We start from the raw sequence: 26,843 nt of genomic DNA, 5'->3' as shown, positions 1-26,843 counted from the left end.
CTCTTTCTGATTGTAGAGGCATGCACTTTCACATCAACAGTAGCACGAGCCTGCTGTAGGTCCTGAGATGACATTTTAGGGCTTTGGGAGTCTTCTTTTAACATCTTGCGGTCTGCTCTGGGGGTCAATTTGCTTGGACGGCCAGATCTGAGCATGTTGGCACTTGTTTGGCAAGTCCTCCACTTGTACACTATTTTGTGGACTGTGGAAAAGCTAATGTCAAATTATTTCGAGATCTTTTTAAATCCCTTACCAGACTTATAAGCTGCTACAATCTTCTTTCTGAAGGCCTCAGACAGCTCTTTTGATCTCACCATGGTGTTCACTCTCACCGCAGCAGTCATGAGCACACCAAACTAAATGTCTGAGGTTTAAGTAGGGCAAACCTCCTTCAAAATCTGAGTAACGATGTTCTAATCATGTGCACCTGATGTGATACACTTGTGTGTGATTTGAGCTACTTTAAGTGGGAGGATACATGGGGGTGTCCTAATTTATTGCTCAGTTTGAGGATATCTTTTGTTTCATGAGTAAATCAAGGATAAGTTTTGTTTTTATCTACAATTACATCACTTTGTTTTCCAGAGATAATCATATGTGAACATTTCTTAAGAAAGAACTGAATATTTCATGGGGTGTCCTAATTTTTTCACTTTACTGTATCATTTACATTCCATTGACTGCAATGCTGTCTTAAAATTCTAGTTTATAAAACTCATACTAAAGGGCATGGGAAGACACATCTTTTATACTGAAGAAATTTTTTTAAATTTCAGGAATAACTTCAATGCACAACCAAGAGAGAAAACATTTTCTGAGAAGACCACTTGGGATCAAGATCTAGCTTACGTTTTACAAGAAAATGAGCCAAATATGGATTTAGACCAACAACTTAAAAATGAATTTCGTAAAAAACGAACTAATTACAGATACCTTGAGATGCAGGTATTTATGTTATTTATATATCTATATATATATAATGCAATGTGTTGGCACAAATCTGTTTTTGTTTGATAAAATTTCAACAAGATTCTTCAAAGAAATGCTGTGGTAAAGAAGAGCTCTGAAGATTAGTTGGAAGAATTAGATTTTACATAAATGGGTGCATGTTATGATGGGGGATGAAAAGTCCTTCTGGGTCACATGCTCAGATTTTGGTAGTTAACTAAATGCTTTAGGACAGGGGTGTCCAACATTTTGGCTTCCCTGGGCCACATTGGCCGAAAAAATGTTTCTGGGGCCGCGCAAACACTGCAGCAAGACAGAGGAGGGGGCCGGCAAGACAGTAAACACCCGGGGGCAGCAGAGGAAAACACTGCATCGCCCTCAACTGGGGCCGCATAAAATACTTCATGGGGCCGCATGTCGGACATCCCTGCTTTAGGACATAATAAAGACAAAAGAGATGTGGAAGATAAAGAACATTTCAGAGTGATGAAATAAAATGGCCAAGAACTAGAAAAGCTGGCAGAAATAAAGATAACTAACTGGAGAGTACTAATACATCACTATTTTCAGCTTTAGTATTTAATATGGCATTTTATGATAGCTTGAAAAAGTTGTGCAAAACAAATTGTAAAGTTTTGACATGTTTGTTCTAAAGGTGTTATCTGAACCAATGTTTGTTCTGATTTCATTAATAATATAACATTCCTGTAAGCTTGTTGATGGACTGAAATAGAGTAACCATTCACCTGATTGAAAAGTATTGCTTTTTCTGTCTTGACATCTTTGTATAAAGGTGACTGATGATCAATTTCACCATTGTGTCTGTTTTCACTAACAAGGTATAGCAAGTTCAAGTTCAAGTTTATTTGTTCTTAATGAATCGCCTATTTAAATTGCTAGGCGATGTACAGCATAATAAAATATACAAATAAAATATTAGTGTTTAACATATAAAATAACTATTGTTATGCGTTAAAACTTAACATACAGAATACGTACATATAAAATAATTTTTAAGGGTTAAAACTTACAAGAGTTGTGAGGGTAAGTGGGGAAAAAGTTACAATGTTTGGATAGGAGAGAAGAAAAAACATAAAAAGGAAGAACAAGAAAGGAGGGTAATTTTAGCTGCTAAAAAAATCGATAATTAATATACTAGGAGTCATAAGCATCTTTAAAAAGAAATGTTTTTAGGGTTTTTTAAAATAAGGTTAAATCTTTTAATTCTCTAATATATTGGGGTAGGAAATTCCATGAATGTGGGGCCATAACTGAAAACATATCGTGCCGTCTGATTCCTATAACTTTCATTGAGGGAACAGAGAGAAGATTATAAGAGGTCGAGCGGAGAGATCGTGTACTTGGAACTAAAATTCTAAAACTTTACTTTTTGTAAAAGCATAATAATAAAAAGAAAAGCATATATCGGAACAAGAAACTAACTTGTAATTTCTTTAGCAACTCTCCAGACCAGCATAGGATTAATCTTACAAGCGGTCATGATGAGATATATACCCGCTTGTAAGATTAATCCTATGCTGGTCTGGAGAGGCTAAAAGAAAGTAAATTAGCAAGTAAGAACCTAATTTCTCCTTAAGTGTTTCTGTGTTTAAAAAAAAAATCAATTAGGGCCCATACATATCATTAAAGTGATATAAAGTTCTTCCTTGTTAAATCATCTAATATAATAAAAGCCTAAGCTGCGCATGCGCACTCTTACCTGCGTGCTCCCGTTTTCCGTGCGCTGTAGGTCCTCACAGGTAGGAGTGCCCATGCGCGCTTCCACGCATCTCTCTCTCCCAAGGCGGATGTTGACTTCGGGCGGCGCAGCGGCTGTCAGCGGCTGCAGGCTGCGGCGGCTGTCGGCGCCTGCAGGCCGCGGCGGCTTGAGGCGGCTGTTGGCGGAGGGCAGACGTGAGGTAAGGGGTGCTGCTGGACGGGGGGGGTAGAAAAAGGAAGGGAGGCCTATTGCTGGACGGGGGAGCAGGAAAGAGGTGCTAGGGGGGAAGAAAAAGGAAGGGAGGCTTCTTCTGGACGGGGGAGCAGGAAAGAGGTGCTAGGGGGGAAGAAAAAGGAAGGGAGGCCTACTGCTGGATGGGGGGAGCAGGAAAGAGGTGCTAGGGGGGAAGAAAAAGGAAGGGAGGCCTACTGCTGGACAGGAGGACAGGAAAGAGGTACTGCTGAACAGGGGAGAGATTAAAAAAAGGGAGAAGGGCTGCTGCTGGATAAAGGGAGCAGTGAAGGGTTAGTGGTGGTGGACACAGGGAAGGTAAAAGGAAGGGGAAAATGGGTGGAAAGCCGAGGAAAAGAAAAAGACAGAAATACAGAAGGAGAGAGAGAGAGAGAAATAAAGACAGACACACATATATATTCTAGCACCCGTTAATGTAACGGGCTATAAGACTAGTTTTTTCATATTTATAGATCAGGCATACAAAAATTCATTAATTATAGTAATAATCTTCTTTAGATTTAATTTAAGCAAAAAATACTGTATATAAAAAAATTTTACATGATTTTCAACAGTTGAAAAGTCTTCACATAGATGGGCGATCCAAGATGGCCGACGGTCTCTGAGGCTGAGCAGCACGCCGGAGGAGATTGTTTGGAAATTTTTCTTGGAGGGGAATTACTTACTTGAATATGCCGAAGAGGAGAGGTCGCAGCGCCGCTGGAGCCTCGCGGCATTCTGCGGTGTCCTCTTTCGGCAATATCGAAGAACTCCTGCGTCGAATGCAGGATATCCCGGCAGCGTCGGCAACCCCGCTGGAGACGCCTCAGAGGGGCGGAAATGAGGTGATCTCCTTGGGGCTAGAGACAACGCTGAGCCCCGACGCTAGGGCACCTCCCCCACCTCCTCAGGTTACCAGCTCCCCACGAGTGGAGGAGCTACCGGAAGAAGGCAAGCACCTACCCTCGGAGGCTAGGAAGAACACGGAGAGGAGCAAGGAGATGGACTCCCTGAGTTTTCAGGTGAGTCCAAGAAGTACTGAGGACTTGGAAACATCAGGGATTACCCCAGTCCAGCAGAAGGATTGCCAGGAACAGCTAACAATTGGTGAGACTATTCAAGTTTCTAATGTTTCATATGTTATAGAAAAACCCAGAGAAGTAACACTGGATTCAATTTGGGACCTAGTTGCTGACCTAGCCAAGTCTGTTAAGCCCCAGCTTTTGCAGCTGGAAAATAAAATCATACTTCAAGAAACTGTGATAAAAAATATAAGGGTTGAAATTGACGAATCCAAGAATTCTATTGTGAATATACAACAGGAATTAAAAGCATCAAAACAGCTTAGTGATGCATTAGTAAAAGATAACACAAATTTACGCAGAAAAGTGGAAACTTTGGAGAACTTTTCTCGTAATAATAATCTCTGACTGATTAATTTTCCTAGGATAGCCTCGGTGACACCTAGGGATATGTTGAAACGCTACATGTTGGAGATTCTAGGTATTCCAGAGGACACATTACCACCACTTACTCAAGTATACTATTTGCCAGTGAAAGTTATTAAATCACCATCTAAACCACAGGAGGATAATCAACCACTTAATGTTTCAGCAATGCTGGAACTCTCGGACAGAGAAGCTGCATCTCCGGCAACACTGCTTCTCACTGTGGCTCTTGCACCAGATAAAAATTGGTTGCTTAGACTGTTCTTTAGAAATAAAATGAAAGAATTTCTTGGATATAAAATTTTAATGTTTCCAGATTTGGCACGGGACACTCAAAGAAGAAGGCGAGAATTTCTTTTGATGAAGCCAGGGGTTACATCTCTTGGAGGGACTTTCTTTCTACGGCACCCTTGTAAATGTGTAATACAATACCATATGAAAAAATATATATTCAGCGGTGTGCACGCCCGATCTCCGTTTCTGACCCACACAATTGGTGTTTGCAGTGCCTGGGTCCGGAGCATCGGGCAGATTCCTGCACCCGCTGTGCCACTTTACAAAAACGTACTCTTAAAAACCGAAGAATCCAGCAAACCCTGCTCTTCGGCTCCGAGTCGGCGATGGATTCATCACCCTCAGCGGCGGTACCGCAGAAATCGGCACCGTCCAGCTCGACACCGACCGATCCCGCATCGGCGCCACTGGCGCCAGGTAAGCCGGCTAAGAAGCCTTCCTCTTCCCTCGAGCGCCCTCCAGCTACGGTGACGACACCGTCCATACCGGCATCGCACCGGTCCCGTAAACGCTCCGCCCCGATAACGGTGAGTGCCTCGTCATCGGCCTCCTCATCGCCGGGGCGTGGAGCGGCATCCAAGGAACCGAAGAAAAAGAAAGCGGTTCCGATGCCACCCCTGGATGACCGTATCTCGGCCATCCTACAAACTCAGCTTCAGGAGCAGTTGAAGAAACAGCTTGAACAACTGCTACCCTCTATCCTGGCACCGCTCCTTCCGGTACCAGACCGGCCCGAGCCCCGCACCGAGCCCCCGGTGTCCACTCCTTCGGTACCGGTAAACACCTCGATGCCGATCCTTTCGGCACAACAACTTCCTGATGATCCTGTGGTTCATTCTCGAACCACAGTGGATCCTGCTCGGCACCAGGCGGTACGGCACTCTTCTCGGGACCGAGAACGACGCCGATCGTCCTCCCCTGGTGCCGTTTCGGTGCGCTCTGGTAAATCTTTGTCCAAAACTCACCACACCGCACCCTCCACCCCGGTGTCCCGACACGCACCAGAGGTCAGGGATCCGGATTTATGGGAGGAGACTCCTCTCGGTACCGAGGAGGATCCCTCCTCATCTGATGAGGAACCATCGGCGCCTGATGCCTCCTCTAAACCTGAGCAGTCCTCTTTTTCTAAATTTCTGAGGGAAATGTCTGCTGCTCTGTCACTTCCCCTTGAATCTGACTCCAAAAAGTCCCAAGCCTTTTTAGAAGCCTTAGACTTTGAGCAACCTCCTAAAGAGTTCCTCAAACTTCCCGTACATGACATCTTACGGGAGACATTCTACAAAAATTTGGAAAATCCCCTCACGGTACCGGGAGCTCCCCGTAAACTGGACAACCTTTACCGTGTCATCCCTATTCCAGGATTCGACAAATCTCAATTGCCCCATGAGTCCCTTCTGGTGGAATCCACCTTAAAAAAGACTCAGGGCTCCAGTGTCTATGCCTCTACCCCTCCTGGCAGAGAAGGTAAGACCATGGACAAGTTTGGCAAGAGGCTTTACCAAAATGCCATGCTTGCCAACAGGGCAAACAACTATTCCTTCCATTTTTCCTTTTATCTCAAACACTTGGTCCAACAGCTGTCTGCCCTCCAGAAGTACCTTCCTGAGCGCAAGGTCCCGCTATTCCAGCAGCACATATCTGGCCTTCTCCAAATGCGCAAGTATATGGTCCGCTCGATCTACGACTCCTTCGAGCTCACCTCTCGGGCCTCTGCCATGGCTGTAGCCATGCGTCGCTTGGCCTGGCTCAGAGTCTCCGACCTGGACATCAACCACCAGGACCGCCTGGCCAACGCCCCCTGTCTCGGGGATGAGCTTTTTGGAGAGTCACTGGATTCCACCACCCAGAAACTCTCCGCCCATGAGACTAGGTGGGACACCCTAATCAAGCCGAAAAAGAAGGCTCCACCTGCTCGACCCTATCGGCCTCAATCATCCTACCAGCGGAGGTTCTCAGCCAGGCCACTCAATCCGCCTCCCCAACAATCTCGGCGACCCCGTCAACAGCAGCACCATGCCCAGGCTCGGTCTCAGGCCACCCAACCCTCCAAGCCTCCTCAGCCTGCTAAACAATCTCAGCCCTTTTGACTCTTCTCTCCAGGGCATAGCCAGTCATCCACCCTCGCTACCTCTTCCACAGCCTATCGGGGGTCGTCTCACCATTTTCTCAAGCCGTTGGGAAGTCATCACGTCGGACCAGTGGGTCCTCAACATCATCCGCCACGGCTACTCTCTCAACTTCCAGACTCTGCCTCCGGACAACCTTCCCGTAGAGTCTGCTTCAAACTCATCTCAAACCCCCCTCCTCCTGAGGGAGGTTCAATCCCTCCTCCTTCTCAATGCCATCGAAGAAGTACCTCCAGATCAAAGGGGGCAGGGATTCTACTCCCGCTACTTCCTGGTACCCAAAAAGACGGGAGACCTCCGTCTCATTCTCGATCTCAGGGACCTCAACAAGTGTCTGGTCAAGGAGAAGTTCAGAATGCTCTCCCTTGCCACACTCTATCCTCTTCTTTCTCAACACGACTGGCTATGTTCCCTGGACCTCAAAGAGGCCTACACTCACATCTCCATCAATCCACATTCTCGCCGCTACCTGCGATTCCAGGTACTGCACCACCACTATCAGTACAAGGTGCTACCGTTCGGCCTCGCCTCCTCACCCAGGGTCTTCACCAAGTGCCTCATAGTGGTAGCGGCCTTCCTCAGGTCTCACAACCTCCAGGTGTTCCCCTATTTGGACGATTGGTTGGTGAAAGCACCTACGTCTCCACTTGTGCTACAGGCTACTCATCACACCATCTCTCTCCTCCACCTCCTGGGGTTCGAGATCAACTACCCCAAGTCGCATCTGCTTCCCACCCAGCGACTTCAATTCATTGGAGCAGTTCTGGACACCACGCTAATGAGGGCTTTTCTCCCCTCCGATCGCAAGCAGACCCTGCTCCATCTCTGCCGTCAGGTACTCTTGCATCCCTCCATTCCTGCTCGACAGATGATGGTCCTCCTGGGTCACATGGCCTCGACAGTGCATGTCCTCCCTCTGGCTCGTCTCCACCTTCGTACACCTCAGTGGACGCTCGCCAACCAGTGGTCACAGACTACGGATCTTCTTTCTCATCCCATCTCTGTGACATCATCTCTTCAGCAATCTCTCCAATGGTGGTTGAACTCCTCAAATCTTTCCAGGGGTCTACTTTTCCATCTGCCCCCCCACTCTATGATCATCACCACAGATGCGTCCCCCTACGCGTGGGGAGCTCACCTGGGAGATCTACGCACCCAGGGACTTTGGACCCCACAGGAGCGTCGTCATCACATCAATTTCCTGGAACTCAGAGCCATTTTCTACGCCCTCAAGGCTTTCCAGCATCTTCTCTGTCCTCAAGTCCTCCTCCTATGCACAGACAATCAAGTCGCCATGTACTACATAAACAAGCAAGGCGGCACCGGATCTCGCCCCCTTTGTCTGGAGGCTCTGCGCATCTGGACCTGGGCCACGGACCGCAATCTCTTTCTCAGGGCGGTCTACATCCAGGGCGAACAGAACTCTCTGGCCGACAATCTCAGCCGCATCCTTCAACCTCACGAGTGGACGTTGGACCCTCCGACTCTACTCTCCATCTTTGCTCGATGGGGCACTCCGCAGGTGGACCTCTTTGCAGCACCTCACAACCATCAGCTGCCCCAATTCTGTTCCAGACTCTTCTCTCCTCACCGTCTGGCCCCGGATGCATTCCTGCTCGACTGGAGGGATCGGTTCCTCTATGCCTTCCCTCCACTTCCTTTGATGTTGCGGACCTTGTCCAAACTCCGCAAGGACAATGCCACCATGATCCTCATCGCCCCTCGGTGGCCTCGTCAACACTGGTTCTCCCTTCTGCTTCAACTCAGCTCCAGGGAGCCCATTCCTCTTCCTGTGTTTCCTACTCTACTTACACAACAGAATCAGTCTCTACTACATCCCAACCTGTCTTCCCTCCACCTGACAGCTTGGTTTCTCTCGGGCTGACCTCTCCGGAGAATCTATCTCAACCGGTCCGCCTCATTTTGGACGCCTCCAGGAAACCGGCCACTCTTCAATGTTACCATCAGAAGTGGACCAGATTCTCCTCGTGGTGTCTCCGGCATCATCAAGAACCCACCTCTTTGGCGGTGGAAACTGTCTTGGACTATTTGCTCTCGCTGTCCAACGCTGGCCTCAAAACCACTTCCATCAGAGTCCACCTCAGTGCCATCACTGCGTTTCACGAGCCTATTCTCGGAAAACCCCTCACGGCTCATCCGCTGGTTTCAAGATTTATGAGAGGGCTCTTCAACATCAAACCGCCTCTCAAGCCTCCTCCCGTCGTCTGGGACCTGAATGTGGTTCTCTCTGCCCTTATGAAACCTCCGTTTGAGCCTCTTGCCACAACTTCATTCAGGCTTCTTACCTGGAAGGTGCTTTTCCTAATTGCCATCACCTCTGCCAGGAGGGTTAGCGAACTGCATGCACTGGTTGCCGACCCACCGTTCACTGTTTTTCACCATGACAAGGTTGTTCTGCGTACCCACCCTAAATTCCTTCCCAAGGTGGTCTCAGCTTTTCACCTCAACCAGTCCATTGTGCTTCCCGTCTTCTTTCCTAAGCCTCACTCGCATCCTGGAGAACAGGCGTTGCACACGCTGGATTGTAAGCGTGCCCTTGCTTACTACCTTGATCGTACCAGAGCTCACCGAACATCCCCCCAGCTCTTTTTGTCTTTCGATCCCAACCGTTTGGGCCGTCCTGTCTCCAAACGGACACTTTCAAATTGGCTTGCTGCCTGTATTGCCTTCTGTTATGCTCGGGCCGGTCTCTCACTGGAAGGATCTGTCACGGCCCACAGAGTCCGAGCTATGGCTGCTTCTGTGGCTTTCCTCCGTTCCACGCCCATCGAGGAAATCTGCAAGGCGGCCACTTGGTCCTCAGTTCACACGTTCACTACTCACTACTGTCTGGATGCATTCTCCAGACGGGATGGACACTTCGGCCAATCTGTGTTACAAAATTTATTTTCCTAATGGCCAACCATCCCTCCTCCCTCTTTGTTAGCTTGGAGGTCACCCATGTGTTAAGAATATGCTGCCTGCTTGTCCTGGGATAAAGCACAGTTACTTACCGTAACAGGTGTTATCCATTTGAGCCATTCCAGTTGACAGCCTTTCTGGCAGGAACTTGACTGGATGAAGGGAAATTAAAGTGAAGTGCAATTGAATAAATGATATCCTTTCTCAGCTAAAGGGATCTTGTTTTCCTATATAGTTAAATTAATATTTTGTTAATATGTTCGCCTAATCCTTCTTGGATCTAATTGGAGGACTTGAGCTGAATTTAAGCTAAACATTTATTTATTTGATTATTATGTATTTTAAATTTTGAGTATTATTTTCCTGCTTTTCTTCAACTTTCTGTACAAGTGGATACTTGTTTTGTAAAATGTGAAAACTTGATAAATAAATAATAATAATAAAAAAAAAGAAAAGTCTTCACATAAAAATAACCATAGGTTAAGGGAACAGTAATTCTTGATAGTGGCTTTTCTTCAAGATAACGGACTAATAGGGTGTCGGGATATTACAATAAAATATCTGTAATATGCAAAAAGTCCCTTTTTTGTGATTACAAGACCAACAGTTGGCACTGTTAGTATTGTTAACCCAAAATGCCTTAATCGGTGTCCAAGAAGCCCTATATAAGCAGTACTTGTAACTTGAATTTTCTGTTTTTAATGCCACACACTACTGAAGTAACTCATACTGCTGGAAGCCCAGTAGTTGTATGCTTCCTAAAATCTGGCATATATTTTATTACTTACTACTTACTTACTTACTGATAAGCATAAAGCAACAAAATTATGATTCTAAACCCCTCCTCTGATTTGATCATTCACCTTCAGTTGTGTTCTGAATTGTGGTCAAATTCCTCAACAAGTGATTCAGTTTAGGATCATAATCATGGATTTTGATTATGTGGATTATATCTGACCATATCAACTTATAAAGCACCCATATCTGTTGTCATTCCCTCTTTACACACCCACTTCCAAGTCCTTTGTGTGTTTCTACTTGAGTTGCATGTATAAATCACGTTTGTCTTGTATATCTAATATAATAAAACAGTAAGCCGCGCATGCGCAGTTCCTAAGCATGCGTCCGTTTTCCGTGAGCTGTAGCTAGGAAGTGCGCATGCGTGGCTTACGGTCTTTTTCCTCCCCCTCCCCCCCCCCCGACGAGGTGGATGTCGGCCGCGGCGGCTGCTGGCCGCCCGAAGCTCACTCTCTCTCTTCCTCCCCATGCGCACTTAAGAGGATGTGGGTAGCTGACAAGTGCTGTGTCCGTCCGTGGCCGGCGGCTTATGCGCATGCGCCGGCTTGGCACACCAGAGGGCAAGATGAAGGGGGTGTGGAGCAGAGCTGGTGGCGGCAGTGTCCGGTAGGGAACACGTCCATGAGTCCCCCCTCCCGTACCAACCGCTGCCGCTCCTGTTTGAAGTGCCCTGCTGAGGTTTGCGGCCAGCTGTAGCGAACCTTGCAGGCCGCTCTACACATGGAGCACGTTCCCTCTGACGCGATCGCGTCAGAGGGAACATGCTACCATATGGAGAGCGGCCTGCGAGGTTCGCTACAGCCGGCCGCGAACCTAAGCAGGTTGCTTTGAACAGGAGCGGCAGCGGCGGCAGCAACCATGCATGGATGGAGTGAGGGTAAGAATGGGAGGGGAAGCGAAAAGGAAGGTCTATGGAGCAGACAAGAAAGAGGGCGGCTTTGGGGGGAGGGGTATGCTGGGGGCAGACAGCAATCGGGGGGGAGGAACAGATGGGGGGCTACGAAGCAGGCAGGCATTGCACAACGGGGAGAGAAAAAGGGGGCTGCTTTGGGGGATGGTTGTGCTGGGGGCACACAGCAATCATGGGAGGAATAGACGGGGGCCACGGAGCAGGCAGGCATTGCACAACAGGATGAAAGGGGGCTGCTTCGGGGGGGGGGGGAGAGTTGTGCTGGGGGCAGACAGCAATCATGGGGGGGGAACAGAAGGGGACCATGGAGCAGGCAGGCATTGCACAACAGGGGGAAAGGAGGCTGCTTTGGGGGGAGGGGTGTGCTGGGGGCAGACAGCAATCATGGAGGGGAACAGAAGGGGGCCAAGGAGCAGGCAGGCATGGCACAACCGGGGGCCAGGGGGAGAGGGAAAGGAGGCTGCTTTGGGGGGAGGGGTGTGTTGGGGGCAAACAGCAATCGGGGGGGGGGGGGAACAGAAGGGAGGCCACGAAGCAGGCAGGCATTGCACAACAGGGGGAGAGGGAAAAGGGGCTGCTTTGGTAAGCAGGGGGGCCAGGGAGACAGACAGAAAGAAAGACGCACAGTCAGGGGACCTGGGAGAGACACAGACACAAAGAATGACAGACAGACAGCGTCCAGGGAGAGAGAGAGGCAAATTTTTTTAAAAAACCCAGACATACAGACATCTATTCTAGCACCCGTTAGTGTAACGGGCTTAAACACTAGTCTGTTATATTTAGATTGTAAGCTTTGGAAGAACTGGATTATTGCAGGCATTAGATCTTTAGACGATGTTATTTCAGAAGGTAAACTGCTGGATTTTTCACAATTGCAACATAGATTTGGTCTTAATAAAACACAAAGTTTTAAATGGTTGCAATTGAAGCAGGCCATTCAGGTTGGGATCCCTGAATGGAAAACATTAAATAATCAATATAGTTTAAAGTTCTTATGTTTTCAAGCAGACTTCCTAGGACATCAAGCCGCATTGTGGTATAAATTAATATCTGGATATTTAAATAAAAAACCAAAAAATGGTCTAAGAGATATTTGGAGCATTGAGATTGGACATCAGATTAATGCATCTCAATGGCCACTAATTTGGTCTTGGAGAATGGGATGTACAGTGTCAGCATCTATGAGACAAACTTGGTTCTTTTTATTACATAGAGCTTTTTGGACCCCTACACGTTTGCAAAAATTAGACAGTTCTAAGTCCAATAAATGCTGGCACTGTAATTTAGAACCAGGGACATTAGATCATTTATTGTATCATTGTCCCTATATTAAAACTTTTTGGAATTCAATTTGGCCACAAATTAATAAATTGATGGAAAATCATATTGCAATATCATATGATACAATATTATTTGGAATGATGATGAGAAAAAAAAGTCAAATTACACCAGAAAATAACAAGCTTTTATTAATTATGACAGGGGTTGCCATTCAGCATATAACCAACAACTGGAAGAATTATAACAACCTAAATTATACATTTTGGTGGAATACAATATGTCATATATTTAAAATGGAAAGAACAATAGCAATACAAAGAGGGACATATACTAAATTTATAAAAATATGGGGGCCATTGACAAAATACTGCAATGAATAAATAATAGGATTTTTCTTCTTCTTTTAAATATCTTTTTTATGACACATAGAGGGGGGTAATGAAAATAATTTCTACATAATATGTTATAATATATTATACAATATGTAATGTATGAATGAAAAGTAATAGAAGGGTGGGGGGAGGGAGAGGGGATAAAAATATATTTAGAACATAATGTATTAGATATAAAAGTGTTATTGTATTTTAACATGTTGTACACTTTCTGTAAAATTTGAAAATAAAAAATAATATATATAAAAAAAGAATAGATTGTAAGCTCTTTGAGCAGGGACTGTCTCGTGTATGTTTGTTGTACAGTGCTGCATATATCTGGTAGCGCTTTAGAAATAATATAGTAGTAGTAGAGGTAAATGTTTGACAAAGTTCATTACAAAAGAACCAAGGTCCAAAAGCTCATAAAATAGTTCTATAAAGAATAAGAAAATTATAGACTTGCATTTAAAATTTTGAATTTTCATTTGCTTTCAGAGGTGTCGAGAGAAACTACCTTCATTTGGCATGAGAAAGGTAATTTTTTAAAAAAAATTCTTTATTCATTTTGTTTTACATCAAGTGCACAGAAAGTAACAACAATTTAACTTAATACATCACATGAAATTCCACAAAATTTTTCATTAAATAAAATTGATCCCCTTCCCTCCCACCATACTAATATCAAATAATATATATAATATAATAATTCTTCCTTCCCTTCATAACAAATAATGAAATCCAAAAACCCACCCCCCCTCCCCATTCTTTCATTTATGTTAATCAGGGAAAATGATATCTATTTATTACAATAGAAAGGTAAAATTAATCTGTGGTGTGTGGGGTTTTTTTTTTTAATTTGTTTGACAATTTTTTTCAATGGTTAAAAGTTTTGACAAGGCTTAATAAACTTATTTGTAGAAATGATCTGATTTTTGAATCGCAAGATACTTTGGATCGAATACTGTCTTTACCTCAGAGGCAGACTTTTTGGGATTTTGAACTAAAATCTAATTTATTGACCTTCCATAATGGTTAAAATACTAATCTAGTTGAGGACTTAGTTGTTGCAACTTTGGGAAATAGATTTTTTTTAGATTTTAGCAAAATCAATTGCAATAAAACAAGAATGATAAACCACAGAAGCACCGTTTTAATCCTGGGCTCTTCAGCACCTTTCTTTGGACAGCTCCTGTGACAAAAATGGTCATCTGTAAGTTAGTTCTACATTTCAGATATTTGACATGCCCAAAAATTCTAACCTGTTTTCTATTATCGGGCCCCTTTAAGATCATCAGCTCATTGTTCCATGGTGATTTCACAGTTGATCACAGTTGATTTCATACTTATTCTATCTAGCAGCATTTCACTACCTACTTAGTAGGCTCTAATATTTAACTACATCCCTTTTGTTTAATAGGAGCTGGTACATTCGATAAACAACAATCAAGTAGTTGTCATAAGTGGAGAGACTGGTTGTGGGAAAACTACACAAATTACTCAGTTTATTTTGGATGATTTTATTGAGCAGGGAAAAGGTTCTGCCTGCCGTATAGTATGTACTCAACCAAGGAGAATCAGTGCTATTTCAGTAAGTCTCATTTAAAATTTTGTGACACATTCCCTTTATCGTATCATATTTTAGATTTGTAAAGTTTTTTGCATGATGGAAACATGTAAATATGCCTCTAGATATTTAATAGAAAAATGGTTTATTTCATTTGACACTAAGGTAGCAGAGCGAGTAGCAGCAGAAAGGGCAGAAGTCTGTGGCAACGGAAACAGCACTGGATACCAGATACGTCTTGAGAGGCAAGTAATAGTGATTTTATGTACTGTTCTGTTAGGTCAGCCTACTATAATTTTGTAATGGCTAATTTATAAGTATGGAATTGAGAAACTATTTGCTTCTGTTTTTTTTGAGTTTTAAGTTTTTTATTGATTTTTTCACATATCAACAAGTGTTATAAATTTTCCATACATTTATCTTAACAATACACTTGATATCTCTATAATGTATTTTATATAAACCATATTTTATATTATTTTTCTTATGAATTTATATAACATATATATTGTAATGATTTTATCAATTATTATTTAATTATGAACCCTTTTCCCTCCCTTTATCACATTAATTTCTCATAAGACTATCATTCATTCATTATGATATATTTTTTATAATGTATAATAAAGAGAATAAATTCTTTACCCCTTCCCTCCCTCCCTTCTTTAACCATTATCTTATTATGGGAAAAAATTAAAATCAGTCATTGCAAAAATCTGTTAATGGTCCCCAAATCTTCTTGAACTTATCCATATATCCTTTTTGTGTTGCAAATGTACGCTCCATCTTATATATATGGCAAACTGAGTTCCACCAAAAATTATAGTTCAATCTGTCATAATTTTTCCAATTATGTGTAATTTGCTGTACTGCTACTCCAGTCAATATAAATAAAAGTTTGCTTCTGTAAATTCTTGGAAAGTCAAGTTGGAGAGAAGTGTGGGAGTATATATCACACAAAGAGATTGAAAGAGAAGCTTAGTTTGAAGCCTGTAGCTCAGAGAAGACTTGGACATGGCCACCTCTTTATTAAAATATATCATCTGTCAAGTTTGCTTGTATTGGTGTCCAAATACTTAAAGAACAATTTTGAAAATATACATACAGTAGATATGTTTCTCCAAGGACAAGTGGGTATAATAGAAACAGAAACATGATGGCAGATAAAGACCAAATGGCCCATCTAGTCTCCCATCCACAGTAACCATTATCTTTCTCTCTCTGAGAGATCCCACATGCCTATCCCAGGCCCTCTTGAATTCAGACACAGTCTCTGTTTCCACCACCTCTTCAGGGAGACTGTTCCACGCATCTACCATCCTTTCTGCAAATGAAAGAGACTCGACTAATGCACATTTATATTATGTAAGTATTTAAACGACTCTTATCATATCTCCCCTCTCCCGCATTTCCTGCAAAGTATACAGATTGAGATCTTTAAGTATGTCCCCTTGCGCCTTATCACGAAGACCACACGCCATTTTAGTAGCCTTCCACTTGACTCCATCCTTTTTATATCTTTTTGAAGGTGCGGCCTCCAGAATTGTACACACTATTTTAAATGAGGTCTCACCAGATTCTTATACAGAGGCATCAAAACTTCCTTTTTCCTACTGGCCATACCTCTCCCTATGCATCCTAGCATCCTTCTAGCTTTCACAGTCACCTTTTCAACCTGTTTTTGCCACCTTAAGATCATCACAATCACACCCAAGTCCCGCTCTTCCATCGTGCACCTAAGTTCTTCACCCCCTAAACTGTACCGTTCCTTTGGTTTTTGCAGCCCAAATGCATGACCTTGCATTTCTTAAAATTAAATTTTAGCTGCCAAATTTCAGACCATTCTTCAAGCTTCGCCAGGTCTTTCTTCATGCTATTCACACCATCCGGCGTGTCTACTCTATTGCAGATTTTGGTATCGTCCGCAAAGAGGCAAATCTTACCCAACCCTTCAGCAATATCATTTATAAAAATGTTAAAAAGAACAGCCCAAGAACAAAACCTTGAGGCACACCACATCCCTTTCCTCAGAGCGATCTCCATTGATCACTACCCTCTGTCGCCTTCCACTCAACCAGTTCCTGACCCAGCCGACCACTTTGGGACCCATCCCAAGGGCACTCAGTTTATTTATTAGACGTTTGTGTGGAACACTGTTGAAGGCTTTGCTAAAATCTAAATACACCACATCTAGCGCACATCCTCTATCCAATTTTCTGGTCACCCAGTCAAAGAAATTGATCAGATTTGTCTGACAAGACCTACCTCTAGTGAATCCATGTTGTCTCCAGTCCTATATTCGACAGGATTACAGAAATTTGACCATTCTCTGATTTTTATTTATTTTTTTTTTTTGAAAAGTCTTTATTCATTTTTTCATCTTTCAACAAGTGTAAAAATTATTAAACAATTGAAAATGAATACATCACTTGAATTACTATCAATTATAGTGCTGAATAATATTTAATCCCTCTCCTCCAACTAGATTTCAATCAAAAATATCATATAAAGATTTGTTCCTTTTTTTTTTTAACTAAACATTTAATAAAATTTTTTAAAAAACCCTCCCATCCCTTCATTCACAATTGTACTTATAGAGTAAGAATGGCATCTATTCATTACAATATTTACCGTATTTTCACGCAAATAACGCGCACCCGTGTATAACGCGCACACGGGTATAGCGCGCAGAAACCACAATATTATGTATAAAAACTTTTGTATACCGCGCTCACGGGTATAACGCGCATGCTGCCCGACTGTCCTTTCGCCCGCCCCGACTCTCCTCTGGCCACCCCGACTCTCCTTTCGCCCGCCCCGACTCTCCTCTGGCCACCCCGACTCTCCTTTCGCCCTCCCCGACTCTCCGTGCGCTGTCCCGACTCTCCGTTTACCCGCCCTGCCCTGCCCCCCCCCCCGGCAGGACCACTCGCACTCCCACCCCGAAGGACCGCCGACTCCCCGACAATATCGGGCCAGAAGGGAGCCCAAACCCTCCTGGCCACGGCGACCCCCCTACCCCCACCCCGCCCGACGCCCGATTCACCCCCCCCCCAGCAGGACCGCTCGCACCCCCACCCCGAACGACCGCTCGTATGCGCTCCCACCCGCACCCGCGATCGGAGCAAGAGGGAGCCCAAGCCCTCTTGCCCGGCTGACTCCCCGACAATATCGGGCCAGGAGGGAGCCCAAACCCTCCTGGCCACGGCGACCCCCTACCCCCACCCCGCACTACATTACGGGCAGGAGGGATCCCAGGCCCTCCTGACCTCGACGCAAACCCCCCTCCTTCCCTCCAACGACCGCCCCCCCAAGAACCTCCGACCGCCCCCCCAGCCGACTCGCGACCCCCCTGGCCGACCCCCACGACACCCCCACCCCCCTTCCCCGTACCTTTGCTAGTTGGCCGGACAGACGGGAGCCAAACCCGCCTGTCCGGCAGGCAGTCAACGACGGAATGAGGCCGGATTGGCCCATCCGTCCCAAAGCTCCGCCTACTGGTGGGGCCAAAGGCGCGTGGGCCAATCAGAATAGGCCCTGGAGCCTTAGGTCCCACCTGGGGGCGCGGCCTGAGGCACATGGTCAGGTTGGGCCCATGTGCCTCAGGCCATGCCCCCTGGTGGGACCTAAGGCTCCAGGGCCTATTCTGATTGGCCTACGCGCCTTAGGCCCCACCAGTAGGCGGAGCTTTGGGACGGATGGGCCAATCCGGCCTCATTCCGTCGTTGGCTGCCTGCCGGACAGGCGGGTTTGGCTCCCGTCTGTCCGGCCAACTAGCAAAGGTACGGGGAAGGGGGGTGGGGGTGTCGTGGGGGTCGGCCAGGGGGGGTCGCGGGTCGGCTGGGGGGGCGGTCGGAGGTTCTTGGGGGGGCGGTCGTTGGAGGGAGGGAGGGGGGTTTGCGTCGAGGGCAGGAGGGCCTGGGATCCCTCCTGCCCGTAATGTAGTGCGGGGTGGGGGTAGGGGGTCGCCGTGGCCAGGAGGGTTTGGGCTCCCTCCTGGCCCGATATTGTCGGGGAGTCGGCTGGGCAAGAGGGCTTGGGCTCCCTCTTGCTCCGATCGCGGGTGCGGGTGGGAGCGCGTGCGAGCGGTCGTTCGGGGTGGGGGTGCGAGTGGTCCTGCGGGGGGGGGGTGAATCGGGCGTCGGGCGGGGTGGGAACTATGTAGAAAAACTTTTGTATACCGCGCTCACGCGTATAACGCGCAAGGGGTATGCGCGGTAGGTAAAAACGCGTATAACGCGCGCGTTATATGCGTGAAAATACGGTAGTTAATGGCCCCCATATCTCTTTAAATTTATTATAACTCCCCTTTTGTATAACTATTCTCTCCATTTTATAAATATGACATAATGAGTTCCACCAGAAATTATAATTTAGTCTGTTCCAGTTTTTCCAATTAGTTGTGATCTGTTGTATGGCGACTCCTGTCGTTATCAATAAAAGCTTATTGTTTGATGATATTTGGCTCTTTGATCTCATTAATGTACCAAATAAAATTGTGTCGTATGATAATGCTATGTGGTTTTCTAATAGACAATTAATTTGGGACCAAATTGATTTCCAAAAGATCATAATACAGGGACAATAAAATAATAAATGATCTAACGTCCCTGCTTCAAGATTACAATGCCAGCATCTATTAGACTTAGAGCTATCTAATTTCTGTAATCTAACTGGAGTCCAAAAAGCTCTATGTAATAAAAAGAACCAAGTTTGTCTCATAGATGTGGACACTGTACATCTCATCCTCCAAGACCAAATTCGTGGCCATTGAGATGCATCAATTTGATGTTTTATCTCAACGCTCCAAATGTCCCTAAGTCCATTTTTAGGTGTTTTTTTAATTTTATAATTCTTTATTCATTTTTGTATGTTACAACAAGTGTATCAATTAAACTCATATAAAACTTAAAGATACACACTTGATTAACTCGCATATTAGCATCAAATTTAACATTTCATTAGGAAATTAGTATTCTATAATGTTAAAATATTATGTAAGAAATCTAAATTTATATCATTCTTATTGAATATAATAATCCCCCATCCCTCCCTCCCTCCCAATTTAATAATACATAAAATCATCTTTATTGTGAATTCATTCAAATATTGATATATTATATAATAATCAGAAATAAAATTCCACCCCTTTTCCCCTCTAATCAAATATCTTATCATGGGAAAAGTTAATTATTCATTACAAAAATCTGTTAACGGTCCCCAGACTTTCTGAAATTTACTCACATAACCTTTTTGCGTTGCAATGGTGAGTTCCATTTTGTACATATAACATACAGAATTCCACCAGAAATTGTAATTTAACCTGTCATATTTTTTCCAATTGTATGTTATTTGTTGTATTGCTATTCCAGTTAAAATAAACAAAAGTTTGTTGTTATTTGACGAAATTTGACTTCTTGCTCTCATAGTTGTTCCAAATAAAATAGTATCAAATGTCAAGGCTACCAGGTTTTCTAACATCCTATTAATTTGAGGCCAAATTGATTTCCAGAATGATAAAATAAATGGACAATAGAATAAAAGATGATCTAATGTCCCAGCATTTTTAGGTTTTTTATTTACATATCCGCTTATTAATTTGTACCACTGTACGTTTAGGTGACCCAAGAAGTCCATCTGAAGCATAAAAATTCTAAACTATATTGTGTATTAAGAATCTTCCATTCAGGGAACCCTGCCTGAATGGCTTGCTTCAGTTGTGATTTGTTAAGACCAAATTTATGTTGCAACTGTGAAAATTCAAGCAGTTTACCATTTGAAATAACATCACCTAGAATTTGTATACCTGCTATCATCCAGTGCTTCCAGATGACTTTAAATCTGCCAATTTGGATCTTGGAGTTTAACCATATAGTTTGATTTGTTGATTTATAGATTGGAATAGGTGTTAAATTGCTGACATATCTTAGGGTTTTCCATGTGTCCATAAATATTCTATTATCTTTATATAAATTAGGCATTTTAATATTAAGAACATGATATAAACGTAGAGGAAACATGAGTCGCCATTCCAACCATAACCAATCTGGGGTATTATCAATGAACTCTGGGAGGACCCAATACATACCCTGGCGTAAAATATAGGCTTGATGATACCTATAGAAGTTTGGAAAATTTACCCCACCTTCCGCAATTGGTTTTTGTAAAGATACTAAAGCAATTCTAGGAGTTTGCCCAGCCAAAGAAATTTTATAAGAATACTGTTTAATTTTTTATAAAAGGACCCCTTAAAAAACACTGGTAACATTCCCCATCTGATAACAAACCACAGGCAGTATCATCATTCTCTGTTTTAAAAGTGTTTCCATTAATTTGCTTACCACAGAAGTCAGACTTACTGGCCTGTAATTCCCTACTTCTTCCTTGCTTCCACTTTTGTGGAGAGGGACCACATCCGCCCTTCTCCAGTCCTCCAGCAACACTTCAGACTCTAGAGACTCATTGAAAAGGTCAGTCAGCGGAGCTACCAGAATAATATTCTCACATGTGGATGATGTGATCCATGGAACCCAGCTAAGTGCACTGTCACTTTAAATCTTTACACAGTGCCTGTACCAAGCATAAGCTGGTGCCTTCCTACATTACAACTTGTGGGACCATCAGTTCTTAGTTTTCCATGGAGCTAAGAAACTTTGTATTCGGTTTCTCCTCAGTGTGTAAAATTTCCAAATCTTTTTGTGCCTTTCAATTTTTATTTTATTCTTCATTTTTCTCATTTTTTTAGTCATTTCCTTGAATTTGGTTAAATTTTCTTCATTTTTGATATTTTGGCCTTTGGGCCACTTTGAGACCTTTATTGCCTCAGGGAGTGTCAATGGTTTTCAGCATACTTTTTCATTTAAGCCTTTGGAGTTCATGTCAGCCATTTTTTCCTACCATGTCAAAGAGGGTGCCGAGCAGCTTCAAGAAACATACTCTATAATCTAACCATTTCAGGCTTTCACCCCCATAATTGGTATGTTCAGTATCTAGGTCCTGACCACTGTTCCCTCTAAGCTGTGCGCTTGTGCGCACACAACTTGCCAAACCCGCGCACACAAATTGAAATAGCGCGCACAAAAAAATAAATTTTTGCCTAAAATGATTTTCACTGCTAAAATGAAATGTTGCAGAAGACCAGCTGTTCCAATTTCCCATTTATCACATTTATTGAAGCGCTATAATATAAATTTTAAGTCATTCACGTGATTCCGTTATCTTTGGCAGTTGAACTTGACACGTCACGTGCCCCATAAGGCCATAGCCTATGGCCCACAGGATATGAAACACTTCCGATTCTTTGACTTCCTGAAGTTCCACCATATTGTTTATTTCGTGGAATCGTAGTGTGCTGCGTGGTACTGCGGTTGTATAACTGTATTCGTTTATTAAATTGCAAGCAGATATAACTCTTAAAATGTCTAAACCGCAAATGGTGAAAAGTGTAAAACGCAAGAGAGCTGCAACAGCTTTTAGGTCTGAATGGCTTGAAGAAATTGTTGAAACAGAGAAACCGGAATCTCGAAATACAATGCATGTTCGACTGTGTGAAATATTTACCTATGACGAAGACGGTGGAGTTATGTGTTATTGTTGTCAAGATGCCAAAGCAACTGGAAAATTCTCTACTGGAAAAATATGGGATGATGTTTAGAAACTGGACTTTCTGAAATGCCATCTATCAAGTAAATCTCATTCCGACAGTATTAGGAAACTCAGAAGTAAAAATCCAAATTTAAGAGGGGGACTGCTTGAAAGCCTAACCAAAAAAGAAAACAGGCAAATTAGTAATGAACAGAAGCGTTCCAGTCCAGATGAAATTAAGGTTCTTGTCGACAGTGTCGTGCTGGCCATTAAGCTGAATATCTCAATGCTCTCTGTTCAAGATATCAATGAGCACACGACAAAGTATGTTAGTATACCTGATAGCTGGAGAAGCAAAAACTATGCGTTTGAATTTCTTGGAATTATCAATGGCATCGTGCAAGATGATCGTATGGCAGACATTAAATTAGCAACGTATCATACGTTAACTGTTGATGAAAGCACAGACATTTCTGTCAACAAGTACTTAGTACTCTACTTTAAATATTGGCCAATCAATTCAAATGAGTATAGGACATCATTTGGTGGGATGCTATAGTTGGAAGCATGGGATGCTACATCAATAGTAACAGCAGTTAGGGAATTCTATAGGAAACATGAACTTGACATGAATAAAATGGTTATGTTCACCTCTGATGGTGCCTCTGTTATGTTGGGTAAAATAGATGGTGTTGCAGCACAGCTGAGAAATGACATTCCACATTTAGTGCAGCAACATTGTGTTGCAAATCGGGAAGATTTGGGACTTTCTGATTCATGGAAAGAAGTAAAATTGATGAAAGAAGTAGAAACTGTAATGAGAACTGTGTACACAGTGTTCTTTCGGTCTTCTACTAAACGATGCAAATTTCAAGAAATAGCAGATGCATCTGAATGTGAATCAATTGCTTTCAGACCTCTGAATGAAGTGCACTGGCTATCTAGACACTTTGCACTTAAAGCAATTATTTGAAATTATGATCCCTTTTAAAATATTTTGAAGAAGACAAAGATAATGATCCTATTGCAAAGTACTGCTATAAGAAGCTGAACAGTGAACAATTTCATATTAAACTTGAAGTTTTGAATGATGTCTTATCAGAACTGGCTTCCTTAACCATGGCATTTCAAAAACGTGGTTTGACACCATTGGAAGCTTATCATCTTGCACAGGGTAAATTGAACAAACTTCGAATGCAATACTTAAGCGACAAGGTTAAGTGGAGTGATAAAGTCAACAGTCTTCTTGACAACAGGATGAGGTCTGGAGAAAAAGTTTCAGTGGATACTAATTCCATATTAACCTTCATAAACATCCTATGTTTGCATCTGGGTGAAAGATTTCCTGAAAATGAAGTTGAGGAATGGTCTGCTTTTGACTGTACAGCAATATCACAATGCGACTTTGACTTCGGAAATGGACATATCAGATCTCTTTGTTTAAAGTATAAACAATTTCTTCCGGAGGAAAGTGTTATTATTCAGCAATACAATGACTTTAAATTCCTTGTTGCAGAAAAAATCAAAAGCAATCTGATAAACAGCTTTCCGGATATGACAAAATTTGCATTTCAGAATGATCAATTTGCAGATTTAGCAAAATTGATGGACATTGGTGCCACATTCTTAGCATCTAGTTCAGATTGTGAGCGTGGTTTTAGTCTAATGAACAATTTGAAGACTAAACAAAGGAATCGTTTACATTTAGAGCATTTGGAAATGCTGATGTGTGTTAAGAGTCACCTTCAAGATGGAGGCTCAACAGATCTTGACAGAATTTATTTGGACTGGATAAATATGAAAGATCGCAGGGAAAAACTTTGAAAACTAAATTGTTGTTTTCTAAATTTTAAGTATAAAGTACAATGATACCTTATTTATAGGTAGCGCTCAATGAAACATTTCAATGAAACATAATTTATGTTTATTGAAATGAGACTTTATGTTACATAAAGTGTAACTAAAATTACATTGTGTTTTTGTTAATTCAGACTAAACTCAAAGACCTGCCCATAACTGAACTCCGGGACCTCTGGCAATCATTTTTATAGCGCAAACAAATTTAGTTTTTCTTTAAAATGCGCACAGATGACATTTTTTTGCGCACACAGCCTATGAAAAATTAGAGGGAACATTGGTCCTGACCATCAGGACATTTGTTGTGACCTCTGCTTGCATATGCAAAAGAGGACGCTTAAAGCCTGACAACTTCATTGTAAAGGACTTTCTGATTCATCATTGAGCATGATGGGAGATTCAGGACCTGATACACAGCCTGCATTGACACTGGCATTGGTATTGAAACTACGTGCACTGATGTCACATTGAGAGTGTCAAGCATCGAGCTCTCTCCAAAAACAGGACTCAATGTTATCTTCCTCCATGCTTCATCTGTTGGGGGAGGCAGCACGCAAGAAAGCTAAGAAGCATAACAATTCTTCCTCTTCTAGGCATGGCAAGGTGTCATCCCAAGCATCCACCTCTTCGACACTTAGTAAGTGTCGACACAGCTTCCCATTGTTGCAGATCATGTCTCCTCCCAGGCGTGCCTTCACATCGAGGTCTCCCATGCCCAGACATCATACACCGCAGACTGTTTCCATGCCAATGTCTTCTAGTGCAGATGCCAATTCTCCAGGAGGAGATTTGGGTTATGCTTGAACAGTCTACACAGGTTTTAAAGGTGTCCATGCCTGCTTCAGCCCAGTCTCAAGATATGTCACCGCGTTGATTAAGAATGAGATCACTTGCCTCTTCTCAACACAGACCATTCACTGCATGCATCGTTATCAGCAGAGGAGTTATCTCCTGGGTCAGCATCAACCCCTGCCTCAAATCTCCTCAATGCACAGTCAACGCTTTTCTCGACCTACACTCCCATATTCGCCTAGAATTGAGTATTTTGAGGAGTCTGACTCGGATATTTCAAGCCACTCTAAGGAGAATCTGCCAAATTTGTCAACAAAAGAATCCTATGGCATGCCTTCTAATTCTTCTCCATCTCGAAGTTGTAAGTCTCGGTAAGATAGCAGCACATCCTTTACTTGCTTTTTAAGGGAAATGGGTCAAGCTCTTCCCATTAAACAGAGATGGAGGAAGAACCTCACTCTCAGCTTTTTGAGCTTTTGGACTATGAATCACCACCACCAACTTACTGTATCAAGGTGCCTTTACATAGGGTCATGAAAGATGCCCTATTAAGAACTGGGAGACCCCCCCTCTATCAGTCCAGGTAACTCCTAAAATAATTGATGAAATGTACAGAATACAGGTGTCCAGGGTTTTAGAGAACACAGCTTCAACATCACTTGCTAGTTGTGGAATCTGCTCTAAAACACACAGTTCAAGGTCTTATTCTTCTGCTCCTCAAGGAATGGAAGCCAGAACGCTAGACTTCTTGGTAAATACATTTTTCAATCATCCAGGCTCACTACTTGATGAGTAGTGGTGTTAAAGAAATGTGATTCAGTGAGATATAGTATATTGAGCTGTAATCTGTAGAGGAAGAATAAGAATAGCAAAAAAAGGAATGAATCTATAGTCAAAACAATTTTTGCAAACTGCTGTAGTACAGTAAATATGAAGGAAGAGAGGATGTTGATGCAGAGAAGGTGAAGATACTACTTGTAGTTTTTAAAGGTGGCAATCATACTTTGTCTATGTTGATAAGGTCTACTGATTTTTATAATTTGGGTACAGAAGCCCAATGGAGTGTTACACAGTAAAAGGATAAGATGCTATCTATGAAGCATGAATTGGACCCTAGGGTAAAATATATCTGATTTGAAGATTGGGAAATGGTACAACAGAGCAATTGCCAGCGCTGGAGGAAGACTGCGTTACATAAGTATAACAGAAAAGTAGAAGCATGACGAGTGATATATATAACAGACATTCATATACCTGAATGATTTTGTTAATGCATAAGAAGAATACATGTTTCAAGAAAAAAATGTCACTAATCACATATGCTCCATAGGAATAGACTGATGAGAAACACTAGCTTTTTTTTTCCACAGAAAAGATTGTGGAGATAATAGAATGTCCTCCTGGGTTGTGTGGTAGCATTTTAAAATGGCAGTATAGCTTGAGGGCTTGGCTAATCACAACAGATTCTTAGTTACTAAAGTGGAAATAGCAGCAGGCACGACTTAGTAAACATATTTTTTATAGTGCCATACTCGGCTTGTTAAATTGTTGGAGCTGTCATTGTAATATGAAGTGTTTAAATGTCTCGCAGCAACAAGGCATCCCTGCTGCCAGGCTGACATGCTGGAATGGTAAAATTCAGCAGCAGCTAGATTGCCTACAGACTGCTCATTCTGTAATAACTAAAAATCCTGGTTGAAATGCAGGTGCTCCCCTAGCTCTGTCTGGAAGGCCATACAAGGAAAGCTTCATAGTAAAGATTGCTATTTATACTGCAATTATTGCAACTTGTTTTCCTTATGTCTGACGAGGTTGTATGTTCAATAATTAATCAGAAGTATTCATCCTCAAGAACACTCCCATTCTAACCTGGGGATTCCCTTCTTCTTGTGTGAAAACATAAAACTACTCCCTCTTACTGATCCAGCCGATGTGGTAAATCATAACCCCTGATTCCCTAAACTCAAGGGACTATGCTGATAGCTCTGAACTAA

General features: G+C 43.0%; 1 protein-coding gene across 1 annotated transcript in view; it reads left to right on the top strand.

Annotated features, from left to right (window-relative positions):
• Positions 1 to 26,843, top strand: part of DHX36 (DEAH-box helicase 36) — a 145,072-nt gene that overhangs the window by 12,111 nt on the left and 106,118 nt on the right. Inside the window, exons 3-6 of the mRNA XM_033958607.1 lie at positions 777 to 945; positions 13,548 to 13,586; positions 14,470 to 14,640; positions 14,782 to 14,861. Of these exons, the coding sequence (XP_033814498.1) occupies positions 777 to 945; positions 13,548 to 13,586; positions 14,470 to 14,640; positions 14,782 to 14,861 (459 nt within the window). The remainder of the gene's footprint in view (positions 1 to 776; positions 946 to 13,547; positions 13,587 to 14,469; positions 14,641 to 14,781; positions 14,862 to 26,843) is intronic.

The sequence above is a fragment of the Geotrypetes seraphini genome, chromosome 9 (assembly GCF_902459505.1).
Source record: "Geotrypetes seraphini chromosome 9, aGeoSer1.1, whole genome shotgun sequence".
Classification (NCBI taxonomy): Eukaryota; Metazoa; Chordata; class Amphibia; order Gymnophiona; family Dermophiidae; genus Geotrypetes; species Geotrypetes seraphini.
The sequence above is the reverse complement of the archived record's forward strand: the minus strand, read 5'-3'. Positions and strand labels throughout refer to the sequence as shown.